This window comes from Rhinatrema bivittatum, chromosome 8 (genome assembly GCF_901001135.1).
Source record: "Rhinatrema bivittatum chromosome 8, aRhiBiv1.1, whole genome shotgun sequence".
Lineage (NCBI taxonomy): Eukaryota > Metazoa > Chordata > Amphibia > Gymnophiona > Rhinatrematidae > Rhinatrema > Rhinatrema bivittatum.
Genome location: NC_042622.1, coordinates 116,026,160 through 116,050,102, shown reverse-complemented (window position 1 = coordinate 116,050,102; position 23,943 = coordinate 116,026,160). Strand labels below are relative to the sequence as shown.

Below are 23,943 nucleotides of genomic sequence, written 5' to 3'. Positions count from 1 at the left end.
TCAGTAGCCATTAAAAGGCCATAAAATGCATCACACATGAGGTATAGTTTATATCATCTATGATTCAACTTTGTAAACCCAGCTCACCAGTAATGAATGACTAGAGAACATTTTTTGGGCATAGTAATCCGAGTGTGTTCAGATACAGTTAAAATATTTTAGTACATCAGAATGTTGATGTAACAGAATAGAAATTTAACAATTTCAAAAACACTCCTGTGAGGAAAGAACAATTTAAGCTATTTTAACTTGCAAACTTTAAAAAGTTTAAAACATCCATATATGGACAGAACTCTTCAGACACACTGTCTGATGATGCTGGAACCCTTGATAAGTCTTAATGGGGCAGCCTAAATTATCTAATTTGCTCCCTAGTAGGGTGGCAAATAACTTTTAGCATTATTACAGATTAAAAGAGGACACACAACTATAAAGAACACTTTTGAGTCCATTTTTCAAGTACTACTTTTAAGACTGTTTTTATTAACAAAATGTACTTGTGCTTCAAAAACGAAGACAGACAGGGAAAACAATGTTCTATTTGATCAAATGTAACCAATCAAAATACTTCATTATTTTTAAGTTTTAAAAAAAATCTGTTAAGCAAAAAATAAAATCTAGTGAAGGAAATACTGATTCCTTCAATACAGAAAGCTCTTATTTCACTGTAAGTTTTTCAAAGGCAAGCTAACTAAATTTTAATAGCATCCAATTAAAAAAATGAAAATGTTTAAATTATTAATATTTAAAAGATGAAAATATTTGGCTTTCCATAAGTATATGTACATATGGTACCTATTACATCAATGAGTTACTCATGAGTGGTGGAAAGGAACAATCAATACTAGTGATTTAATCATTCACAATGAAAGAAATAAAACATAGGTCCTACAATCAACATCAAATTATGCATGTAAGTATGCAATTTAGATATTTAAGAAATCCTCGTGTGCATAGCCATCTGTGTACACTTAATAGCAAAAGAGGTAAATCTGAAGAATTTCGTTCCTCCATGCTTATGAAAGTCAGTAATCAAACTTTCTCCTGGTATATTTACAGGAAGTATGCAAGTACTCACTGTATAAAAAGCACACTGGAAGACTTTCAAGAGACCCTGCCATCAACACTGACATACACAAACTGCTTAATGGGCACAAAGATTGCCCCAAAATGGTTTAGATCAAAAATTAAGGTAATCAGCAGAAAAATGTCAGCACAGTAGAATGAAAGGCAAGCTCAGTGTAAGAAAGGCATGATTCTCCCAAAACCACTCTTCAAAGATGTTAAGGATGACAAGGTCTTCTAAGACAGGCTTTGAAAGAGACATTAGGAAGTGAAATTGGGCATTTTATTTGGAAAAGTGGATATAAAATGTGTGTAAACAAACAAAAATTGGATGTGAAATACTGCTAAACCATTTTGTATCATTTTCATTGCAATTTATGTTTATATTTGATACAAAGTATTCTGTTTTTGCTGTGGCTGGTTTGAAAACCTGTTATATGAAAACTGTCATAAAAACCTGACACTTTGTAATAAACAATGTATGCATATACTGTGTGATACAGAGAAACTCTTATCCGTATCTTGCATACTAATATCTTCTAATTGTCCAGTTAACATTTTATACCAATAACATTAAGTGTTATTGGTATAAAATGCACGCCCAAAGCTCAGAAAAAAGGTTTCTGAGCATACGTGGGAATTCCCATGCAACTGCTCTGCACAAATCTCCTCAGTCTTTCACAAACTAAACATCAACTTTTTGGGGATGAGGGTGGGATTATGTGGCCAATTTGTTTTGCTGTCCACAGAGATTACAGATAAGCAATTATTTTTTCTCTGGGGATAAGCAGAGACAAATTCAGCCACACAAATGGGGACACTCCCAAGCTGAGGGTTGATTAAAAAATTGTTTTCCCCCCCAACCTGTTTAAATAGATAATGAAGGGGGAATTGAAGCTATTACTTAAATAGGTTTATGTCTCTGAGACAATCTTGATCTAGACAGTAATGTTCAACAAAAGCATGAATAGAGGATCAAATGGCTACTTTGCATGTCTCTTGAGCAAATATACAATGTAGATGTGCTATGGAAACTGCAGTTGCTTGAATTTGATGAGCTCTGATTTTACTTGGCAGATGAATATTTGCATTGTCATCACAATAAGTGATACAGGGGTAGATTTTCAAAAAATGCGAATAGGCGTACTTTTGCTGGCGCATCAGGCGCCAGCAAAAGTACGCTGGATTTTAGTTGATACGCGCGGAGCCGCGCGTATCCACTAAAATCCTGGATCGGCGCGCGCAAGGCTATGAATTCTGTATAGCCGGCGCGCGCCGAGCCGCACAGCCTACCCCCGTTCCCTCCAAGGCCGCTCCGAAATCGGAGCGGCCTTGGAGGGAATCCTCTAACGCTCTCCCCTCACCTTCCCCTCCCTTCCTCTACCTAACCCACCCGCCCGGCCCTGTCTACACCCCCCCCTTACCTTTCTCCGGGGATTTACGCCTCCCGGAGGGAGAAGTAAATCCCCGCGCGCCAGCGGGCCTGTTGCGCGCCGGGACGCGACCTGGGGGCGGGTACGGAGGGCGCGGCCATGCCCCCGGACCGCCCCGGGCCGTAGCCACGCCCCCGTACCCGCCCCCAAAACGCTGCCGACACGCCCCCTAAATGCCGCGACGACCGGGCCCGCCCCCGACACGCCCTCGACACGCCCCCCTCGGAGAACCCCGGGACTTACGCGAGTCCCGGGGCTCTGCGCGCGCCGGTAGGCCCATGTAAAATAGGCTCACCGGCGCGCAGGGCCCTGCTCGCCTAAATCCGCCCGGTTTTGGGCGGATTTAGGCGAGCAGGGCTCTGAAAATCCGCCCCACAGTGAGAAAGTCCAAAGGAAACTAACTTTTTTTATTCATTTACAGTTTATTAAATTCTTAACACTCATTATACAATGAAAAAGAAAAGGCAAATGAATTAGAATACCTAGAAAATATCCTAAACTTTAAGCAATAGAAAATCCACACATTGCAATATATTTCCAATAATTCCAGTCCACATTAAAACTGGGAAGCTAATCAAAAAGGAAAAAAGAAAAGTACAATTCATCATTGCACTAAATGGGAAAGAAGTTTAAACAATTATACCAGTAAATTATACAAGTAAATTATACAAGCTGTTACGAATTTCCCAATCATCCAGCATTATCAGAAAGAAAAACGTCCAGGTGAGCAGGATCTAAACATACACTTATTCTTCTGAAATGTTATCAAACATTTACAAGGAAATTTGAGAAAGAAAGTGGCCCCTAAGGCCAAAACTCTCTGTCTCAAACTTAGAAAATGCTTCTTCCTGAGTTGAGTGTTCCTAGATACATCGGGAAAAACGTGAACTTTGTAGCCACAGAAGCAAAGATCTTTTATTTTGATGATCTTGTTTTTGAAGACGTTTGCTAGTCCATGACTTAAGATTTTGTTTTGGCATGTGTTGTTATTGTTGTTGTCTGAGGTTAGGTTTTTCACTATGTTGAATAAGTCAAAAGAGTCAAAGTCAAAAGTCAAAAGAGTCAAAGTCAATAAGTCAAAAGAGACAAAAAAATGACGATTTCCGAAAGAAAGAGGTCCTTCCTATGTAAAAAAGAAAGGTGTTCCTACAGCCCAATGTGTGTAGGGTCTTCTTACTTTGCTGGAATGAGTTTTTGGAAAGAATGTGGGCAGTAGTAGTAATACGTTTATATTCTAGCTTTCATGGCACTTCAAGGTGGATTTCATTCAGATACTCTCCCCAGAAGACTTACAAGCTAAGGGCCTCATTTAATAAGCATTTTTCCATAGATGCAGAATAGAAGAAAAGCTTTGTAAATCGGACCCTAAGTTTATACTTGAGAAAATGGAGGGTGAAGTAACCTATCCAAGGTCATGAGGCATGTCACAGTGGAATTTGAACACTGGCTTCCCTATAGGGTCATTTTCCAACTCGCGTTATGGTGTTTTCGCATGTGAAAAACACCTTAACGCATGCAAAAAGCACCATAACGCATGGTGCAATGCTAATTTTTAAAAAGGGAGGGATTGGGGAGGAGTTGGGGTGGGAATTTTGTAAAAGTGGGCGGGCTTCGCAAAGTGCAAAGCCATAACACATGGTATCACACAGTTTTAATGCCGAAAATAACTACACCTTTTTCATTAGCGTTAAGCTGTGTGATGTAATGCAATATGCCATAACGCAAACTGCAATTTTTCCGCAAATTCTTTTGGGCATTTTTAGGCTGGGGAAGGGATGTGGGAGGGATAGGAGAGGAGAGAGGGAGAAGGGTGGAGCAGGGAGGAGAGGGGAGAGAGGGGAAGAGAAAGAGAGAGGAGGAGAGAGAAGAGAGGGAGAGGAAGAGAGAGAGCCTCTGGGGTTGGCATCATAGTAAGCAGCTATTTATGCTACTATAAGAGCCCACCTAGTACCTCAAGGTGAGGTTTAGGTTGTAGTGTAGAGGTTAGGGGCCATTTTGACATGCAGACTGAGACATACGAACAGAGCAGTGCACTCTTGTGAAGATTTGATGTCTTTCAGAGTGTGGAAACTCACACAACAATGAGATTTGTTCAATGTTCTCTCAACCTAGCTTGATGAGTCCATCCCAGCGATGGGATGAGTCAATGAATCTAGGTTGAGAGAACATTGTACAAATCTCATCGTGTGAGTTTCCACACTCCAAAAGACATCAAATCTTCAAAGAGAGCACTAATCTGTTTGTACATCTCACTCTGCATGTCAAAGTGGCCCCTAATCCCTACATTACTACATAAACCTCACCTCGAGTTACTAGGTGGGCCTCCTATAGTAGCATATCCAGGTAGGGGAACACATGCACCGAGCGACTCCTGAGGTAGGCAGCCACCACCACTAGTATTTGGTAAAAACATAGGGGGCCGATGCCAGCCCGAACGGCAGCACTTTGCACTGGTAATGTGCGCTCCCCACCACGAAGCGGAGGTACTTCCAGTGGCTGAGGAAGATAGCAATGTGCGCATAAGGCTCCTTGAGAGTGAGAGAGCAAAGCCAGTCTCCTCCTCTAAGGAGCGGGAGCAGCATACCCAGAGAGACCATCTTGAACTTTACTCTTACGAGAAACTTGTTCAACAGCTGGAGGTCAAGAATGGCGCACAAGCCAGCATTCTTTTTCAGGATGAAGAAGTACCTCAAATAGAAACCTCGGCCCCACTGAAGGCAAGGGATTGATTCCACTGCACCCTCCACAAGGAGGGTGGTGAGTTCTGTCTGAAGTATGACCTGATGAGTGGACAAAACCTACGATGGACATGGGGAAGAGGTTTCCAGGAGCCGACTGAAGTTAAAACGGTATCCCTGACGGATGATAGTGAGTACCCATAAGTCCGAAGTGATCTCTTCCCAGCAATGGGCGAAGCTCAAGAGCCTGCTTCCGACTGGGGGTCCCGATGTCAGGGGTATGGTCAACTGGAATTCACTCCCTTGCCACCAGTCAAAAGCCCATGACTGGGGCTTGCTGGGGCATCAGTTGGGGCCTAGGTGCTCGTTGCTGGCAAGGGCAGCCCCTGGAGCTGGTATGAGGCGTGTGAGCCCTGGAGGTTGGAGGACACTAATTCATTCCTCTGCCTGTAAAAAGGCTTCCAGGATCCTGGGCTAGAAGACTTCCTGGCTGAAGACGGGGCATCAGAAACGCTAGCAGAAACCTGTTGAAGGGTGTCATGATGGTCCTTAATTTGTGCTACCGCATCCCGGACCTGATCCCCGAAGAGCTTTTCACCTGTGCAGGGGAGATCGGCGAGCCTGTCCCAGACCTCCAGCTGAAGGTCAGAGGCTCTGAGCCATGCCATTCTCCTAGCGCCAAGGCCAATCGCAGCTATGTGGGCCGCCATCTCAAATACATCATAGGTGGAACGCATTTCGTGCTTCCCTGCCTCGAGACCCAGCAGGACAATGGCCGAGAGGGCATCCTTTTGTTGTTGAGGTAGGCCCTCTGAGAAGTCTTAAACTTGTTTCCAGAAATTGCGGTTATATTGAGTCATATAGAGGTGATAGGTGGAGATGCGGGCCCACCAGCATGGCACCTTGGAAGGCTTTCCTGCCTAGGGCATGCAGCTCCCTGTGCTCACATCCCAGAGGGGCAGAGGCATGGGTGTGGGAGTGCCACATACTTGCTGCACCAAGTATGTGGCAGACTTTCTATTCATGGGGGAGATAAAAATGGGGTGCTCCCACATGCAGAGGAGGAGATCCTTGAAGTTGTCATGGATAGGAACCGCACAATCTCCTTAGGAGCATTGATGAACTGGAGGATCTCCAGCATCTTATGACGTGCATCCTCCTCAATGAGCAGTTGAAAGGGGGTGGCCTCAGCCATGGCCCTGAAAATGCTGCAAAGGGCAAGTCTCAGGGGGCAATCGGCACCATTCTTCCAGAGGAGAGGGATCTGAGAGGGGGTTGGTCTGAAGAAATGGAGGATGACTCCGTGGAGTCATCAACCCAAGGGTCATAAGGTCCTTCTTCCTCACTGGGACCAGCATGCCGTGGGCGAGGTCCATGAGGGGCATCAGCCCTGGGCTCCCACGGCTTTGGAGACCTCGAGAGCACCACGGAAATCAACGGTTCCCCTGGCATCGAGGGGATCGGAGGCCACGGGAGTCCAGAAGGACCTGGAAAGGGCTCGAGGAACTGTGGTCTAGGAAACACGGTACCGGCCATATCTTCCTCCTCGGAGGATCTGAGAATCGGGATCGCTCCGATGGGGAGCAGTGGTGGACACCGGGGAACTGAGGGTCCCTCGGGCACTGGCTGCATCAGAAGGGCCCCCAGGAAGATGTTCAGATGCTCCAGCAGAGGTGCTAGCATCGATGTTGGAGGCGCTGGCACCAGTATGGGGACTGGTGGAACTGGCAGCTCAACCCTCTGGAGAGCTTTGAGCACCACATACTGCACCCTGCAGTCCAACTCCTCCTGAAAGTCCAGAGTGACCAGGACTGAGGTAGGGGTACAAGGCATCACCGGCTCTTCCTCAGGTCTCCGGGGTGGCACAGTACCCAGCACCGGTGTCAGTTGGAAACAACTTGGACTACTGGGGGAATCAAAGGATGGGGCCTCTGATGGCCGGTGTTGATTCAATGGTGGCCTGGTGGCCGCCGGTGCCACTCCGGAACTGGAGCCATGCATCAACAGCAACCGGTGGCGATGTTTACAGGATCTCCTTCGGAGGTCAACTCAGTCTTTCCTCAGCGCCGAGGAAGCAAAAGATCCCAATGTCTGGGAGACCGGTGAAAACATCTAAGACCTATCACCATCCTCACAATCCTTGGAGGTACTGGCAAGAAGGACGGCCAGGGGAAGTGTGTCAAGGAGTTCCCCACGGTCCTTCGGCGTTGATGGGGCCAATGCAGGAGTAGAAGGAGCAGACTTTGGGGCACCGAAAAGCTTCCCCATTTTATCAAGGCACGCCCGACATCCTCTGGGGGGCATCTGATCACACAGATGGCACCCATGAATGTCGTGCAATGCCCCCAGGCAGAGGATGCAAAACTCATGTGGATCCGTGATGGACATGGGTCGCAGGAACTGGGGGCACTGACGAAAACCGGTCGATGCCATGAAAAAACACCTGGCATGTAATCGATGACCGGTGGCCACTGAACAGCAAAAAATCAGGAATCGACCGCAAAGTTGAAAGAAAGGCAGAAAAACAACTTACCACAACGAGGAGGCACCAACCGCGAAGGGGGACCTGACAAGGAATTTCGAAAGAAAACTTGAAAACTTATCGAGAAAAAAACAAGGACTTTGAGAGCTCCACAAACTGCGAGGTAACTGAACCGTGGAAAAGAAGAGACTGAAGGGGGACCTCGCGTGGACACGCAGATAAGCGGCATGCTGGGCATGCTCAGTGTGCTGGTCAAAGCTTCTAGAAACTTTGACAAAAGTTTTCCGTGCCAGGCTCCATCGGATGATGTCACCCACATGTGAGGAATACCATCCTGCTTGTCCTAGGAGAAACATCTTTTTGTTAGAGCAGATTTTACATGTGGAGGAGTTTGGTAATGATGTATAGAAAACTGGGATTCAACCTGAAATGTAAATCTCTCCAGAACTGGGTCATCCAAAGAAAGACATAGATGATGGGCTACCCTTCATATATTTGTGGATAAATTCCAGCCATTTTTTCTGCACTAAGGAATGAGTTTCCTGCTCTGGAGAAAGATCTGGATGACAAATCAGACTAATGTATAAAAACGCCTATTCTAATTCCTGGCAGTATGAGTAAAGGTTTTGGCATATGTCAGTTACTTCTGATCAGTTGCAGAGCCTGATTATATTATATCATTTATTAATTGATTGTATATCCATTCATTTTTACAGTGTATGTTCTTTTACTTTGTAAACCACATCAGGAAAATTATGCAGAGGTATAAAAAATATTAAAAATAAATAATAACTTTCTACTTTCTTCGCACTGAGGAAGCTGTCTATATCAAAAGCATCAGGGCCAAACAAAGGCACCAATGTAGGAGACAAAAGCAGAGCAAAGGAAGATGATATAGATAACACTAAATGGATCAGCTTGGAGGGCACTAAAGACTTTGAAGATAATGGCCCTGATGCTTTATGTACCAAGTTAAGAAGAATCGATGGCACCGAAAATGTTATTGGCATTGATTTTTTTGTGCTTCAATGGCTTGTTTGTGCCACGGCCAGATACATGTGTCAAATGAGAATGCTTAAATGTATTTGGCATTTTCAAATAGGAGGTCAAAGATTCTTGACTTTTAGTAGTTAGGAGAATCTGAACTCCATTGTTTTGGAAGGTTCTGGTCTGTCTAGGTGGAGTATTATAGCTTAATTTAAATACCTAGAATTTAAAGGTTATAGGTAATGTGTTTCTACAAGCTTTATAACTGCAGGTAGCATGAAAGGAGTCCAAACAGCAGACAAAGCTATCATGGAGGTCTGCAATGGCCAATTTGGGCTTACAGGAAGCACAGAGCTTGAAGGACCATCTATCCCATACAACAGAGAGAAGGATTTTTATTTTCAGACTTGAAGAACTAGAATAATTTGAGAAATAGCAAGCAAAATACTAAGATGATACAATTCCAAAAGCATAAAGAATTATGGGCGGCAGAGAGAGAGAGAGAGTAATACATGTCTGATTGCTACATCAGAAGAAATTAAGACTGAGGAAACTCAGATGGAGCACCTGCATAGAAAAGCAAGTTTGCTTACCGTATACGGTGTTTTCCGTAGATAGCAGATGAAATAGCCATGCTGTCTGGGTACGTCCTCCGTGCCACTAGGTGGTGGAGCTCTCTAAGATCACCCAAAGTATTTTGGTGAGGTGTTCCTTCTTGCATACTAGCCGTGTCTCTTCGAGGCTTCTCAGTCCGTATCAAAGTGAGATGAATGCAATGGCGAACTGTCCGGGGAGGCGGGCAGGTCAGCATGGCTAATTCATCTGCTATCTACGGAAAACGCCATTTACGGTAAGCAAACTTGCTTTTTTCCCATAGATAAGCAGCTGAATTAGCCATGCTGTCTGGGAGTCACCAACTGAAGTATTGAGCGTGTAGTTATGTGAGTATATAGAGATATGAAATCAGACACTCAATACTATAGGATAGGTGGACAGTTCCTATTAGTGAGTTGAAATAGAAGTGGTTTTTGTTAGGATTATCCACCCCATCTCTGCATCATCTTTGGTTTGTTTGTCTAAACAATAATGAGATGTGAAAGTGTGTAGAGATGACCATGTAGCTGCTTTACATATGTCTGAGATAGGCACATTATGAAGATGTGCTACAGAGGCAGCCATTGCTCGCACTTGGTGGGCTTTGGGTGTGGAGGTTAAGGATTCTGAACATTTTAGGTAGCAGAAATGTATACAATTAGTTATCCAGGATAAGGTTTGTTTAGAAACGGGAAGTCCTGGAGCATATGGATTGAATGAGAGGAAATGTTGTGAGTGTCTGTTTGAGACTGAGTTCTGTTTTTGTAATATGCAAGCACACGTTTGTAGTCTAATGTATGTAGACGCCGCTCGCTATCATTTGCGTGCGGTCTGGGATCGAATGTTGGCAAGGTGATGGTCTGATTTAAGTGAAAGGCAGAGAACACTTTTGGAAGGAATTTAGAGTGTGTACGTAGTGTCACCTTGTCGTGGAAGAATTCCAGATAAGGTGGGTAATTAACTAGTGCTTGAAGTTCACTGATTCGCCTTGCAGATGTAAGGGTAACTAAGAATAGTACTTTCCAGGATAGGTAGAGAAGATGGCAGCTGTCCATTGGTTCGAAAGGTGGTAACATAAGTTGTTCGAGCACTGAGTTAACATCCCATGGAACTGGGTTTCTTTAAGGGGGGTCGTAGATGCAGAACACTATAAAGAGAGAAATAAGGGTATGACAAGCTATTGACTCTAAATTTAGAGGAATGTAGTAAGCTGCTATAGTACTAAGATGAACACGAAGAGAGGCAGTGGCCAATCCCTGAGTATAAAGTAGATGGAGGTAACTTAGAAGAAGTTCCGGTGGACACGTTAGTGGGTCTGTGTTCATTGAGGAGCACAAAGATACATAACGTGCCCATTTGCGGTAGTTGTGGCATGTTGAAGGTTTCCTGTAAGAGATTAAAATATCTTCCAGCTGTGGAGAGAGGTTCATATTTTTGAACGTGATCCTTTCAATCTCCATGCAGTGAGATTCAGTGATGCATGGAGTGGGTGGAGCATTCATCCTTGCTGTTGGGTGAGGATGGTTCGGGCATTCTCCAGATGTATCGGTTTGCAAATTGATAGTTGGACCAGATAACCGTACCACGGTTGACATGGCCACGCTAGAGCGATGAGAATCAAGTTGGAATTGTCCTCTATGCATCTCTGTACTGTTCAGGAGATCAGCGGAATAGGAGGGAACGCATAAAGAAGGTCCTGAGACCAGTCCAGGAGGAAAGCATCTTATGCCATCCGGTATGTGCTGGGATATACTGAGCAAAAGAGGTCGACTTTTTTCTTGTATTCTGTCGCAAAGAAGTCTATTTGGGGAAGACCCACTCGTGGGGGTAAAAAATTCTGCTCAACTTGTCTGCCTTTGAATTGTTGATTCCTGGTAGATAAGTGGCTTGAAGAGAGATCGCCTTGGAGTGAGCCCAGTTTAGAATCTGCATTGTTTCTCTGCACAGGATCCATGAACCTGACCTGCCTTGCTTGTTTATGTAAAACATTGCCACTTGATTGTCGGTGTGGATCATGACTACACGGCCTAGTAAGGTGTGTTGAAAAGCTTGCAGGGTATATTTGATAGCTCTCAATTCTAGGAAGTTTATGTGATAGTTATGTTCTTGGGTGGACCACAACCCTTGAGTATGAAGGTTGGAAAAATGGGCTCCCTATCTTCTGGGGGAGGCATCTGTCATAAGAATGAGTTGGTGTTGTAAGGGTCTGAGAGGTGAGCCCTATGTCAATGCTAGTGGAGTTAACCACCAACGGAGGTCGATCTTCATATCAGTTGTAAGTTGTACAGGTGTTGATAAGGGACTTAGAAACTGAGACCATTGTTTTTTCAGGCCCCATTGTAGACGACGGATGTGCAGTCTCGTTATGGGACCACATGGATGCATGCTGCCATATGACCCAGTATGGTTAAGACTTGACGGGACGACGTTTTGGCAAGTGGTAAGAGTCGTTGAGCCAGTGTGGTGAGAGCTAATGTTCGAGGTTGTGGCAGGAAAGCCTTGTCTTGAATAGTGTCTATAGACGCCCCTATAAAGATGAGTATTTGTGTCGGTTGCATATGTGACTTTTCGTAATTTATGACAAGACCTAGATTGTCTAGGCAGTTTATGGTTTGAAGCAACCTGTTCCTCAGGAGGACTGGATTGGGAGCTACTAAGAGCCAGTCGTCGAGATAGGGAAATATTTGAATCCTTTGGTTTCTTAAGTGTGCCACCACTACCGCTAGACATTTCATGAATACTCTGGGTGCGGAGGAGAGACTAAACGGTAGAACCTTGTATTGGAAGTGTCTCTGGTCTGCTTGAAAACAGAGGTAAGTCCAAGATTTGGGATGCATTGGTATGTGGGCATATGCATCCTTTAGATCTATGGAGCACATCCAATCCCCCGGTTGTAGGAAGGGGAGGATGGATTTGAGAGAAGTCATTTCGAATTTCTCTTTCGTTATGAATTTGTTGAGGGGACGGAGCTACAAAATAGGACAGAGTCCCCCTGATTTTTTGGGAATGAGAAAGTATTGTGAATTGAAACACTTGTGAAGTTGGGAGGGAAGCAACTCCCGTATGCAGCGTTGATGGAGTAGCTGGTATACTTCCTGAAGGAGAGTTTCTTTGTGAGATGAAAGTTTTGGTACCATTGGATGTGGTAACACGGGAAAGGATGTAAAATTGAGAGAATATCCATCTCGTATGATGTTGAGGACCCATGAGTCCGAGGTTATGGTACTCCATTGAAAGAGAAAGTAGAACAGCTGTCCTCCAACTTTCTGGTCAGGTAGTGGTGGCTGTGTTATTCCTAAAAACTTTGTTGGTTTTTGAGCGGTTGAGGATCAGCTGCTTATCGAGGTTGATGAGGAACACGTGGTTGTTGACGAGGCATTGGTTGTTGATAAGGCTGTTGACGTGGATATTGTTGTGGCTTGTAGGTTGGATAAGGACAAAATTGTCGTCTGGGATAAGGTTTCTTATAGGAACCGAAGGATCTTTTTGAAGTTGATGTCTCGTGTTGAGATAACGAGAGTACTGCACTTTCTGTTCCTTCAATTTGGCAACAGTCTCTGTTAGTTTGTTGGGAACAAATTGTTTGGTCTACAGGGAAGGTTGTCTAGTTTTTCGTGAACATCGTCACATATGGCACTAGATCGCAACCAAGCCAATCGTCGAGCTGCAACCGCATTAGCTGATGTCCTTACCAAGGTTTCAAATCCCTCGTAGATGGATTTTACAAGATGACGAAGACCTTCCTCCATATCATGAAATTCAGGTGGAGTGGTATTGTCAAGTGATGCCTGTTGTAATATAGGCTTTAAAGACTGTAGACATTCAAAAAGGTATTGCTCCACATAAAATTGATGGTTTTGTATTTTGGCGTTGAGGACTCCTGACTGGTAAGCTTTTTTTTTTTTTAGCAAAGTCATCCAAAGTTTTATTATCCCGACCTGACGAGTTATTAGAATGTAGCCTGGTTTTTCTTGCTTTTTGCATGGCTGATTCTACAACCACTGAAGCGTGTGGTAACTATACACTGACATAGAAAGGTGAATCACGCATTCTATATTTCAAATCCATTTTCCTCGCAGTAGGGGTAGTGGAGAACGGTGAGTCCCAGGAATTTTTCCAATAGTGCCTCTAGAACTGGATGGGAAGGTAGTGCTGTTGGTTTGGCAGGAGTGTCAAGGATTTTAAGTACCCCAAACATTTCTTGTCTGGGGTCTGATATCTTTTTGGTTTTGACGCCCAACCGGAGACCAAATTTTTCTAAAAATTGAGAGTATGTTAGATATTCTGGCATGGAGATCCGCTCTGGTGGTAACTTTTGTGGGTCGGACGAGTACCCCGTTGATGACCCAGGGGAGGAGTGTGAAGATGAAGTATCAATTGGTAGAGGCGAAGGGGCTTTAGGTAATAGTTTTGGTGCTGGTCCTGGTTGAGGGGACCAAGGCCTCTCTCGTGGTTGAGCAGGAGTAGGATGATGTTGCTTCTCCACGGATTGAAGGAATTGAGATAAAATGTTAGTAATTTGTAAGATAGTATTGGAAGCCGACAATGACGGTGTCGGCTCTGGATGAATATCTAGTGGTAGCACCCCTGGCTTAAGGGGAGTAATTTCTGGAGCCTCTGAAGTGACGTCTTCCACAGGTGAATGAGTCGGCAGGTTGTGAAGTGGCTCTGGCAAATCTCAGAGTCCACGGTGATGAGATGTTTCCGAAGAAGCAAAGGAAGAAAGCGATTTGGATCTTCGTGAAGAAGATGGACTTTCTTCTATTGATAATACTAAAGGTGAAGGACTTCTTTTTCTTTTGTGTCCTGTGTGATGTTTCTTAGGTGTATAGACTGGATGAGTCGGGAGCGTCGGTCGTAAAGGCTGTGCGCTGTGTTGCTTTGGCATCGACGCAATATCTGGACAGCGTCGATGCATCGGTGTGTGGAGTCGATGCGTCGATGGAGTGCCGGTGCTCCAGTGCATCGATGTTTCTTTGACGCTTTAGATCTTTGACGCAGTGAAGTTTCTTCAACGCATTTGGGCGTCGGAGGTGCGTCGACATCACGAGGCATCGACGCATGAGACACAGATTGCGTCCCCGATGTATCTCCCGCGCTCTGGGCGTGTTGGGTCAGTGATATTTTAGTTTTCTTTGGACCGGGAGGGTCCGCAGATGTAGCCCTTCGATGACCCTGGGCTTTTGGAGTTGACCACAGTCCCGGGGCCGACTTACCTGATGATTCAGAGGGGGCATACGAGTCTGATGCTCCCTGTCTCATACGGGCGATTTTTTCAGCCCTCTGGTGCTGTGCCCGTGGGAACATGCGGCCGCAGTCCGGGCAGTTAGGCTGGTCATGTCTAGGACCAAGGCATAGATAGCAAAATTGATGTCTGTCCTTCACAAACATTACTTTTCCACATTCACAAAACTTAAAACCTGGTCTAGGCATGTTTAGTGAAGGGAGAATCTTTTGCCAAGGTATAAACAGTTTCCTGTCAGATTTTTCCTCAGAAGTTTCTTTTTTCTCACAGAGATAAGAGCTCCACGTGCCTTCAGCTGTGCGGAAAAAAAACGGACTGAGGAGGCTCGAGGAGACACGGTGATATGCAGGGAGGAACACCTCACCAAAAGACTTTGGGTGATCTTAGAGAGCTCCGCCACCAAGTGGCACAGAAGACGTACCCAGACAGCATGGCTAATTCAGCTGCTTATCTATGGGAAAAAACTTTTTCTTTCTGATTTTTGACAGAGCATTCCATCTTGGAACTATCAAATGACATCATCCACTTGTGTGACTACATTTGTCTTCTAGTTCATGGAGAACTCACATTTTCATTTACTTCTTCAAAAGCAATCATATCATTTTACTTCTGTCTTTTCTGCTGACAATCATTCCCAGGATTTGCTACCAATCCTTCTTCAGCTGAAGCAGAAAAAAAGAAGCAGGAGAAAGAAAGCAGAAGGGGAAGACAGTAAAAAATATATATATTATAAAATAAAAAGGAAAAGTATTCTTGAATATTTATTGATAACAATTAGAGTTTGCATAGGGTTATTTCATTTCAACAAAAGCCAAATATGCTTGTCACTCAAAAACAAAATATGCAAGTAGCCATGCCTAAGACAGATGACAAAGCAGATATTTTCTTGAAAGACCATGTTTGATAGATTCTGATGAAATGACATCCAAAGGAAAACTACTATTGTAATTTTTAGCCAGTTACAATTGACTAAAATGAAGCCCTCTAGTTCCAAGAAGGTTAACTGGAAGAGAGGGGACTTCCACACAGACATTTTTAACTCTATGTTAAAAGATATAGCCACTGGACCATAGTAGCTATTATTAGTAGCAGCTTTCTAAAAATACAACATTTCCCATGTTTTTATGTATTTATTTATTTGCAATTTTTATATACCGACATTTGTTTAGTAACCTCACATCGGTTTACAGACAACAGAAACTTGCAGCAGTGCTAAAGATTTCAGTATGTTCATTAATAAAATCAATGTAAACATCAATCCCAATCAATCCCAAATTAATATCCTCTTCGTACCAAATTTTTAAACCAATTATCTAAAAGTGTACTTGGACTGGACAACTGAATAAATCTGATACTCTACATACATATATTTTAAGTATTTTAGCAAACTTGTCAATACAGCTAAACATTATCTGTTGTACTAGAACAAATTAACTGGAATACAACAATAATACTGATAAGTGATTTCATTAAAAACAAAACATGCAATATTTTCCAAGTAATTCTATCAAAAATGCTAGTGTCTAAACTATTTCTTAACAAAATGGTTTCCATATTAGAAAATTAATTTTCAGCTATTATGTTCAATAAAAACATCTTCCAAATCAGCCACTTGTCAGAAAATGATTGTATAAGTACACAAAGATATGCATTTCAAGCACAGTTAATATTATTCAATTAGATTTCAGTATGGATTTCAAAATCTCTTATCAAAATCAAACTAAATGAGAAAAGAGGAATATGCAGCTTTGTCTAAAGTAATTCCTCATGAATGCATTCACAATAAAAATCAACTGCTGACCCCGTTCTGAAATCAGAAAAAATGTTTTGAATTGAAGCATGAATTCAGAAAACAGTCTTAAGAACATAAGAAATTGCCATGCTGGGTCAGAACAAGGGTCCATCAACCCCAGCATCCTGTTTCCAACAGAGGTGAAACCATGCCACAAGAACCTGGCAATTACCCAAACACTAAGAAAATCCCAATCTACTGATGCAATTAATAGCGGGGGCTATTCCCTAAGTAAATTTGATTAATAGCCGTTAATGGACTTCTCCAAGAACTTATCCAAACCTTTTTTGAACCCAGCTAAACTAACTGCACTAACCACATCCTCTGGCAACAAATTCCAGAGCTTTATTGTGCGTTGAGTGAAAAAGAATATTCTCCAATTAGTCTTAAATGTGTTACTTGCTAACTTCATGGAATGCCCTCTAGTCCTTCTATTATTCGAAAGTGTAAATAACCGATTCACATCTACTCGTTCAAGACCTCTCATGATCTTAAAGACCTCTATCATATCCCCTCTCAGCCGTCTCTTCTCCAAGCTGAACAGCCCTAACCTCTTCAGCCTTTCCTCATAGGCGAGCTGTTCCATCCCCTTTATCATGTTGGTTGCCCTTTTCTGTACCTTCTCCATCACAACTATATATTTTTTGAAATGTGGCGACCAGAATTGTACACAGTATTCCAGGTGCTGTCTCACCATGGAGCGATATAGAGGCATTATGACATTTTCTGTTTTATTAACCATTCCCTTCCTAATAATTCCTAACATTCTGTTTGCTTTTTTGACTGCCGCAGCACACTGAGCCGACGATTTTAAAGTATTATCCACTATGATGCCTAGATCTTTTTCCTGGGTGGTAGCTCCTAATATGGAACCTAACATCGTGTAACTACAGCAAGGGTTATTTTTCCCTATATGCAACACCTTGCATTTGTCCACATTAAATTTCATCTGCCATTTGGATGCCCAATCTTCCAGTCTTGCAAGGTCCTCCTGTAATGTATCACAATCTGCTTGTGATTTAACTATTCTGAATAATTTTGTATCGTCCGCAAATTTGATAGCCTCACTCATCGTATTCCTTTCCAAGTACAGAACCCTAAGGCACTCCACTGTTTACCTTTTCCACTGAGAAAATTGACCATTTAATCCTATTCTCTGTTTCCTGTCTTTTAACCAGTTTGTAATCCACGAAAGGACATTGCTTCCTATCCCATGACTTTTTAGTTTTCTTAGAAGCCTCTCATGAGGGACTTTGTCAAACGCCTTCTGAAAATCCAAATACACTACATCTACTGGTTCACCTTTATCCATATGTTTATTAACCCCTTCAAAAAATGAAGCAGATTTGTTAGGCAAGACTTCCCTTGAGTAAATCCATGTTGACTGTGTTTTATTAAACCATGTCTTTAGTAGAACTTACTCAGTTATTCACATATCATAGTTCCAAAGAAGGAGCATCAAAGAACAACTTGCTTTAAAAGCAAACAAAATAATAATAATTTTCATCAAATATATGTTTATACTCAGACAGAAATCTCCATTTCGGAAAAATGTTTTAAAATATTACACACACTATTGCTTTCTTCTCAGTTATGGATCTCAGAAGTCTTTCATTCTCTACTCGGGATGATGGGTGTGTAATGTTTTAAAAATTATTTCCCAGGAGATAACTATTGTTTGGGTATAAACATATGTATAATGGATAGTATGCCACTGAAGCTTTTTGAAATGTAATTACTTTTCTTTTTAAGAACAAACTGATTAAAATATATATTTTATGTGCTGGCCTGGTAGCAGTGCTGCCTACTGCCATATGGAGGATCTAAGTTTGATTCCCCAGTCAGTTCTTCTACTCCTATGTCTGCCAGGGTTGGAGATGCTTCAGCAACAGCTTTTACAGCCACTGGTGGAGAGTGTACCAGGCATCACAGAATAGTGAAACTCAATAGCCAGATTCAAGGCCAGGGTTCAGGAAAAAGCCCAGTTACGTTGCCCCAATAAAAGTATATTACTGCAATAATTAGGCTAGATATGTTGAAAGGGGATATACATAGGAGAAAAAAGCCCTGAATAGTTGCAAATGAAGCTTCATTTCCAATTTAGCTGGAAATCCAAAGAAGCAGGAGGAAACTACCAGGTCAAATCCCTACCCCAAAAAAAGTATTTTAAGTAAATTGTCCCATGGAGTTCCTTCTTTGAAACAGAGGTAAACTAGTACAACAATAGCTAATACATAGTGCGAGAACCCTGGCTGCGGTGTGGCCCTCCTGCCAGCCGGGACCCTCAGTGGGCTGTATTCCAAGCTGCTTTAGTCCTCCAAGCTACTATGGCTTGGCAGTCCTGCTTGCAGCCATGTTGCCAATGACTTAACACTGCCACTCCAATAAGAGCTCTTCTCTGCTTGTAGTCTGCTTGCTCCTAGTTTTGGTGCTCTGAGTTCCAGACTTGTATTTGGTCTCTTTCTCGCTAGAGGCTTTTTTGCTTCTTGTACTTCTTGTTTTTGTTTCTTGTTCTTGTTTGTGGCCATAGTTGTGGCCTTCTGGTTCTTATGTTTGTTGGTCCTGTTTTCCTGGTATGCTTTGTTTGTTTGTAGTCTGTTTCTTGCAGGCACCTTGTTTTGTTGTGTGTGGAAGCTGCAGCTGCCCTGCTCTTGTGGGTGCATTTAGTACCATCCAAGTCCTGCCAACCACCAGAACCCAAAGGTTCAACCTGAGGGGGAGGTGGCCAATATAGGTGAAGACTACTTCATGTCCTGTTTCTGCACCAACCTGTCCCTTGCCCTTCAATCCAGCCTGCCAGCCACTCCTGTCCTGGGGGATTACCCTTTACTAGCAATCAAGACCTGACACACAGAATTTTGTTTTCATTTTAGTGACATTCTTAAATAAGAATATCAAAGACAGAAATATTACATTTCTGCTTGCAGAAGATAATTAAGATGATTGCAGGTCCCAAGAACATATTTCATTTTGTATTTTTTTCATCAGGTACATTTTTAGGGTGAAAAATGTGTTACTAGATGGGCCCTATCTGCCATATTTTAAATTTCTATATCATGAATAAGATACTAGAACAATTAAATGGCCTAAAGATTAATGCATTAGAGTTAAGAAATCTATCATAGAAATTTAAGGTAAGTAATGGTAAACTAGTTAAAAATACAGCTACAGTATAGGATAAGTTAAGGGTATTCAGAATGTCATAAGAGAAATGCCAACTATTGGCTCACCCAGTCATTAAAACAGGCCATAAAATTAATGAACATGACTTTACTACATTTAAAACACCCAGTGAAATCTTGTTTCTTTCTCTTTTGTGTATCTAGTATTTATGGATACAATGGAATGGATATAATTCATTGGCGGCACCAGGTTAAGTCTTATCATAGAATTTATTAGTTTTGTGTGTTGGTCTGATAACTAAGAAATATCTCCACTGGTGTGGCTGACAATGATCCATTTAGTTGGAGATTGAGAAAATATTCACTTAAAACATGTTTCTGCTTTTAAAATACATTTATATTATAACAAGTCTTCAGTTTCTTTACAAAACTTAGCACTCATAAAATAGTCTTGCAGGACAACCACAAAAAAGCCTTAAGAACATAAGAAAATGCCATACTGGGTCAGACCAAGGGTCCATCAAGCCCAGCATCCTGTTTCCAACAGTGACCAATCCAGGCCATAAGAACCTGGCAAGTACCCAAAAACTAAGTCTATTCCATGTAACCATTGCTAATGGCAGTGGCTATTCTCTAAGTGAACTTAATAGCAGGTAATGGACTTCTCCTCCAAGAACTTATCCAATCCTTGATCTAATTAAGAATAACTTAGAAAAATATAAATAGCCAACATCATATTTGAAAAGGCTTGAAGATGACTTACTAGTAAATAATGTCTGCTCAGGTATTCTACATTTTATCATGTCTAGCATGATTACTGAACCACTTTCCTGCTTGCATTTTACAGAATATGCCACATCCCATAAAATACTTGCCTTCTTACAGATTACAGGAAGTTCTGACAATTTCCCTGTTCAAATATAGCATTCTTCCAGAATTGATGCTCTAGTTCAAAGGTACCCACAAGAGGGGATGCTATGTTTCCCCCATGATAGGCAGACTTTTTCACTGGATTACTGGGCATCCAGGATTGGTCCTGCTGGTTGCTCAGGATTGTCCTCATCAGTTATGATACGCAGATCTTCAGCAGCTGCTTTGCAATAGTCCACTGTGTCTTCCAATACACAAGAAGCTTTTTTGCAAAAGGCTGCTGTTTAACGAGGATCTGGATCAGTTTTGTCTTACAGTTGGTCCCTTGAGAGAGCATGATTATTGAAGAAGGGATACTCTCAGGCCATGATGGCTACATTATTGAAAGCTAGAAAGTTTTCTACCTCCTTGGCTTATGTGCAGGTCTGGACTGTGTTTGAGGGCTGGTGCTCAGAATATTAGTGTTCTCCTGGGGTTGCTCCTCTTCTACTGATTTTGGAATTTTCACAAGAAGGAATCTGCCTCTCTTGTCCTCCAGTGCTGCACCAGTGTTTGGGCTTCAATTTGGATCTGTCTCATTCAAACTAGCTCCATCTCAAGGTGGAATCACTTCTCAATCTGCAGCTGATAGAACCTGTCCAACACAAAGACCGTGGCAAGGGATTTGTTTCCTGCTGTTTCCTTATCCTCAAAAAGTCAGGGGGGGGGGGGGGGTTTGAGACCTATCCTGGATTTATGAAGACTGAGCAAGAGTCTGTTATAGGAGAAGTTCAAAATGAACTACTTCCACACCATCCTGCCCTTTATTCAAGCAGGAGACTGGATGTGCAGCCTGAATCTGAAAAATGCTTAAGCTCAAATACCCATCTATCAATCCCATCTGAAAAACCTCAGATTTGTGATGGATTCCTCTTACTACCAATACAAGGTTCTTCCCTTTGGACTCTCAATGGTCCTGAGGATCTTCATGAAATGCCTAGCAGTAACAGTGGCACACCTTTGTCATTATGGGATTTTTCTCTTTCCTTAGCTTGGACAACTGGTTAGTGATGGGTTCCTCCCATCCCAGGGTGTTGGACTTTCTGCAGAAAATGGTTCATCATCTTCAGTTTCTATGATTCGTAATCAATGTTGCCAAGTCGAAACTTGCTTTTACCTAAAGAATCAGTTTCATTGGGGCATGTGCAGTTTTTCTGGAGGAGAAAGCTTCCTTCCATGAGATCTGGCATTTTGTTTTCGAATCTTGATCCAGAACCTACTAATCCAGGATCAGATCCTAGCTTAGGAGATCCTGGTTGTCCTCAGGCATATAGTGGCAATGGTGTATACTGTCTCTATGACCTTTCTCAACATGTGAATTCTCCAGTGGGTCCTCTGTGCCCTCTGGGATTAACTGCTTCAGCCCTTGTCATGCCCTGTGATGGTTACCACAGAAATGAAAACCTCTCTCATTTGTGGCTAGAACTAAAGGACCTGGAGATAGCTGCTCCTCTTCAGCTTCTGCTTCATCAGATAATTCTAGGAACAGATGCATACATCGGGAACAGGTATATGGCCTCCTTCCGAACTCACAGCATTAGGACAGTGATGGAACATCTGTTTCAGTTTAATTTCTTGGTGCTACAATACATCTGTTATGCATTGAGAGTTTTCTCACTTTTCCTTAGAGGAAAGAGAATTCTGATCCAAACTGAAATTCAAGTAGCAATGTTCTGCATAGACAAACAAAGATGCACAGGATTATGGACTGTTATTATTTGTGATAATTGTGGGTGGATCCTTGGGCCGGTGGCAGATGACCATGCCCCCGGGGGAAGACCCCGAGAGGGGCCACCGGTCAGGCTCAGAGTTGGGAGAAAGACACACACTAGATCTTTTATTAAACTGTATAGTGAACAACCAGAGGTGGCAGTACTGAGCTGGAAGAGCCCGGCTGGGCTGTAGTCCCTCAGGCACTGGAACAGTGATCCCAGGATGACTGAGCTGTAGAGAAACTGAATATAGTGAGTAGGCAGAGTATGCAGAGTTCAGGAACAGAACCTTGATGGTAACACTCACACAATAGTCTCTTGAAGCAGCCCAGAGGCTGGAATGAAATAGGCCCGCGAGGAGCGAGTACCTGGTTCCAGGGAAAGCTCTGAGAGAGAGATGGTAACTCACTGGTGTTGTAGGCTGCGGTGACTTCCTGGCAGAAGTTTTATTTGGTAGCAGGTCCGGGAACGCGGGCCCTCGAGGAGCAAGTACCGGTTCCAGACTGCGACCTGAAAAGCAAGAGAGAGAGCGAGGCCCCTGAGGAGCGGGTACCCCTGGAAAAGTCCGAGGAGGCAGAGTAGCAAGGTATGCAGATAGCGAATCCCATCCGCAGCGATACCTGGAGGAAGCCCTTGCTAACTCAAATAGCTAGCAAAAACGAAGACCTTAAGCATCCGGTGAGGATGACGTCATCTCAGGGGGACGCCCCTGAGGTTCGCGTCACAGCTGGTATTTGAGTCGGGGCTGCGGCGCGCACGCGCCCTTAGGCTTCCGGAGAACATGGCGGAAGGCAGCGTCTAGCCGGGCCGGGGATGCCGGAGGAGGTCGGTAAGATGACACCGTGGCAGCCAAACTTCCAGCAACCAAAGAGTGAGTCACAAAAGAAGTAAGGTGGCGGAGTGGAGACGTCGGGCAGCGACGGTCGCAACATGGACCCTCTGCCAGGAATCTCTAAAAATTTGGTAGTGGGCTTGTAGCCAGAGTTTCTCTCCAAGCACTTTCCCAGGACCTCTAACATGCTGGCAGAGCAACTCAGCAGAATGTTTCCCCTACATACATCAATTGATGGGTGACACCAGAGGCCAAACAACCTGTCTAAAGACCAAATGGCAGCAGACAGGTTGTTTGGTCTCTAGTGTCACCCGTGAATCGACTTTATTTCAGAGGACAACAGGAAGTTGAAAACTTTTGCTCCCTTATTCAAACCAAGTCCAGATCTGCTCCAGACGCTTTTCGCCGAAAGTGGAATGCACATCTGCTGTTTGCCTTTCCTCTACTTCTGTTGGTGGCGAGAATTGTACCGAAAGTACTCAAAGACTAGGTGTGCTTTATCCTCATTGCTCTAGCACAGTGATTCTCAACCTTTTTTCTGTCGGGACACACCTGACAGATGGTTCTCTCATACATGACACACTGACCCATGATTGTCACGAGGCTAGATGTAAAAGTACAGTTTGCATCCACGGGAACCCCCCTGACCCACAATAATGGATGTAAAGCAGAATTATGGCACTCCCCATACAACTCACCCTACAAAAAAGATATTATGTTTCTGGTGTCATCTCAGTAACAGCAACTCAAACTCCTTCTACTTCCAGGCTCAATAGCCCTACTTATGAAAAGACAGCAGTTTACCACCAATGCATGTCCTCTTGAGAAAACATAACAAATAAGACTGATACAAACGCTTACATGCTAGTAAAATATCTCATCTCGGTAACAGACACAGAACCGACCTAACATACTCCCAGGATCTGTAGTAATGCACATAAACTAATCTGCACACAGTTACATCTGTATTATGGAATACACTCAAACAGGAGCAACCCTATCTATGAAAAGGCAACACTACAAATATTAAATCAGGCCCTAAAAAACAATACACCTCTTATTAGGAAAACAGAACTAGCAAGCAACTATAGA

The 23,943-nt window shown here is 43.2% G+C and overlaps 1 protein-coding gene across 4 annotated transcripts in view; it reads right to left on the bottom strand.

Annotated features, from left to right (window-relative positions):
* The window catches only part of DENND1A (DENN domain containing 1A), a 1,620,172-nt gene that overhangs the window by 816,771 nt on the left and 779,458 nt on the right, over positions 1–23,943 (bottom strand). The window contains exon 1 of one of the 4 annotated variants that reach the window (XM_029611166.1): positions 15,052–15,146. The exons of the other annotated variants lie outside the window; for them this stretch is intronic. Within the exon in view, the coding sequence (XP_029467026.1) occupies positions 15,052–15,081 (30 nt within the window). The 5' untranslated portion in view covers positions 15,082–15,146. Of the gene's footprint in view, positions 1–15,051; positions 15,147–23,943 lie in introns of those variants that run through there. 4 annotated transcript variants of the gene reach the window in all.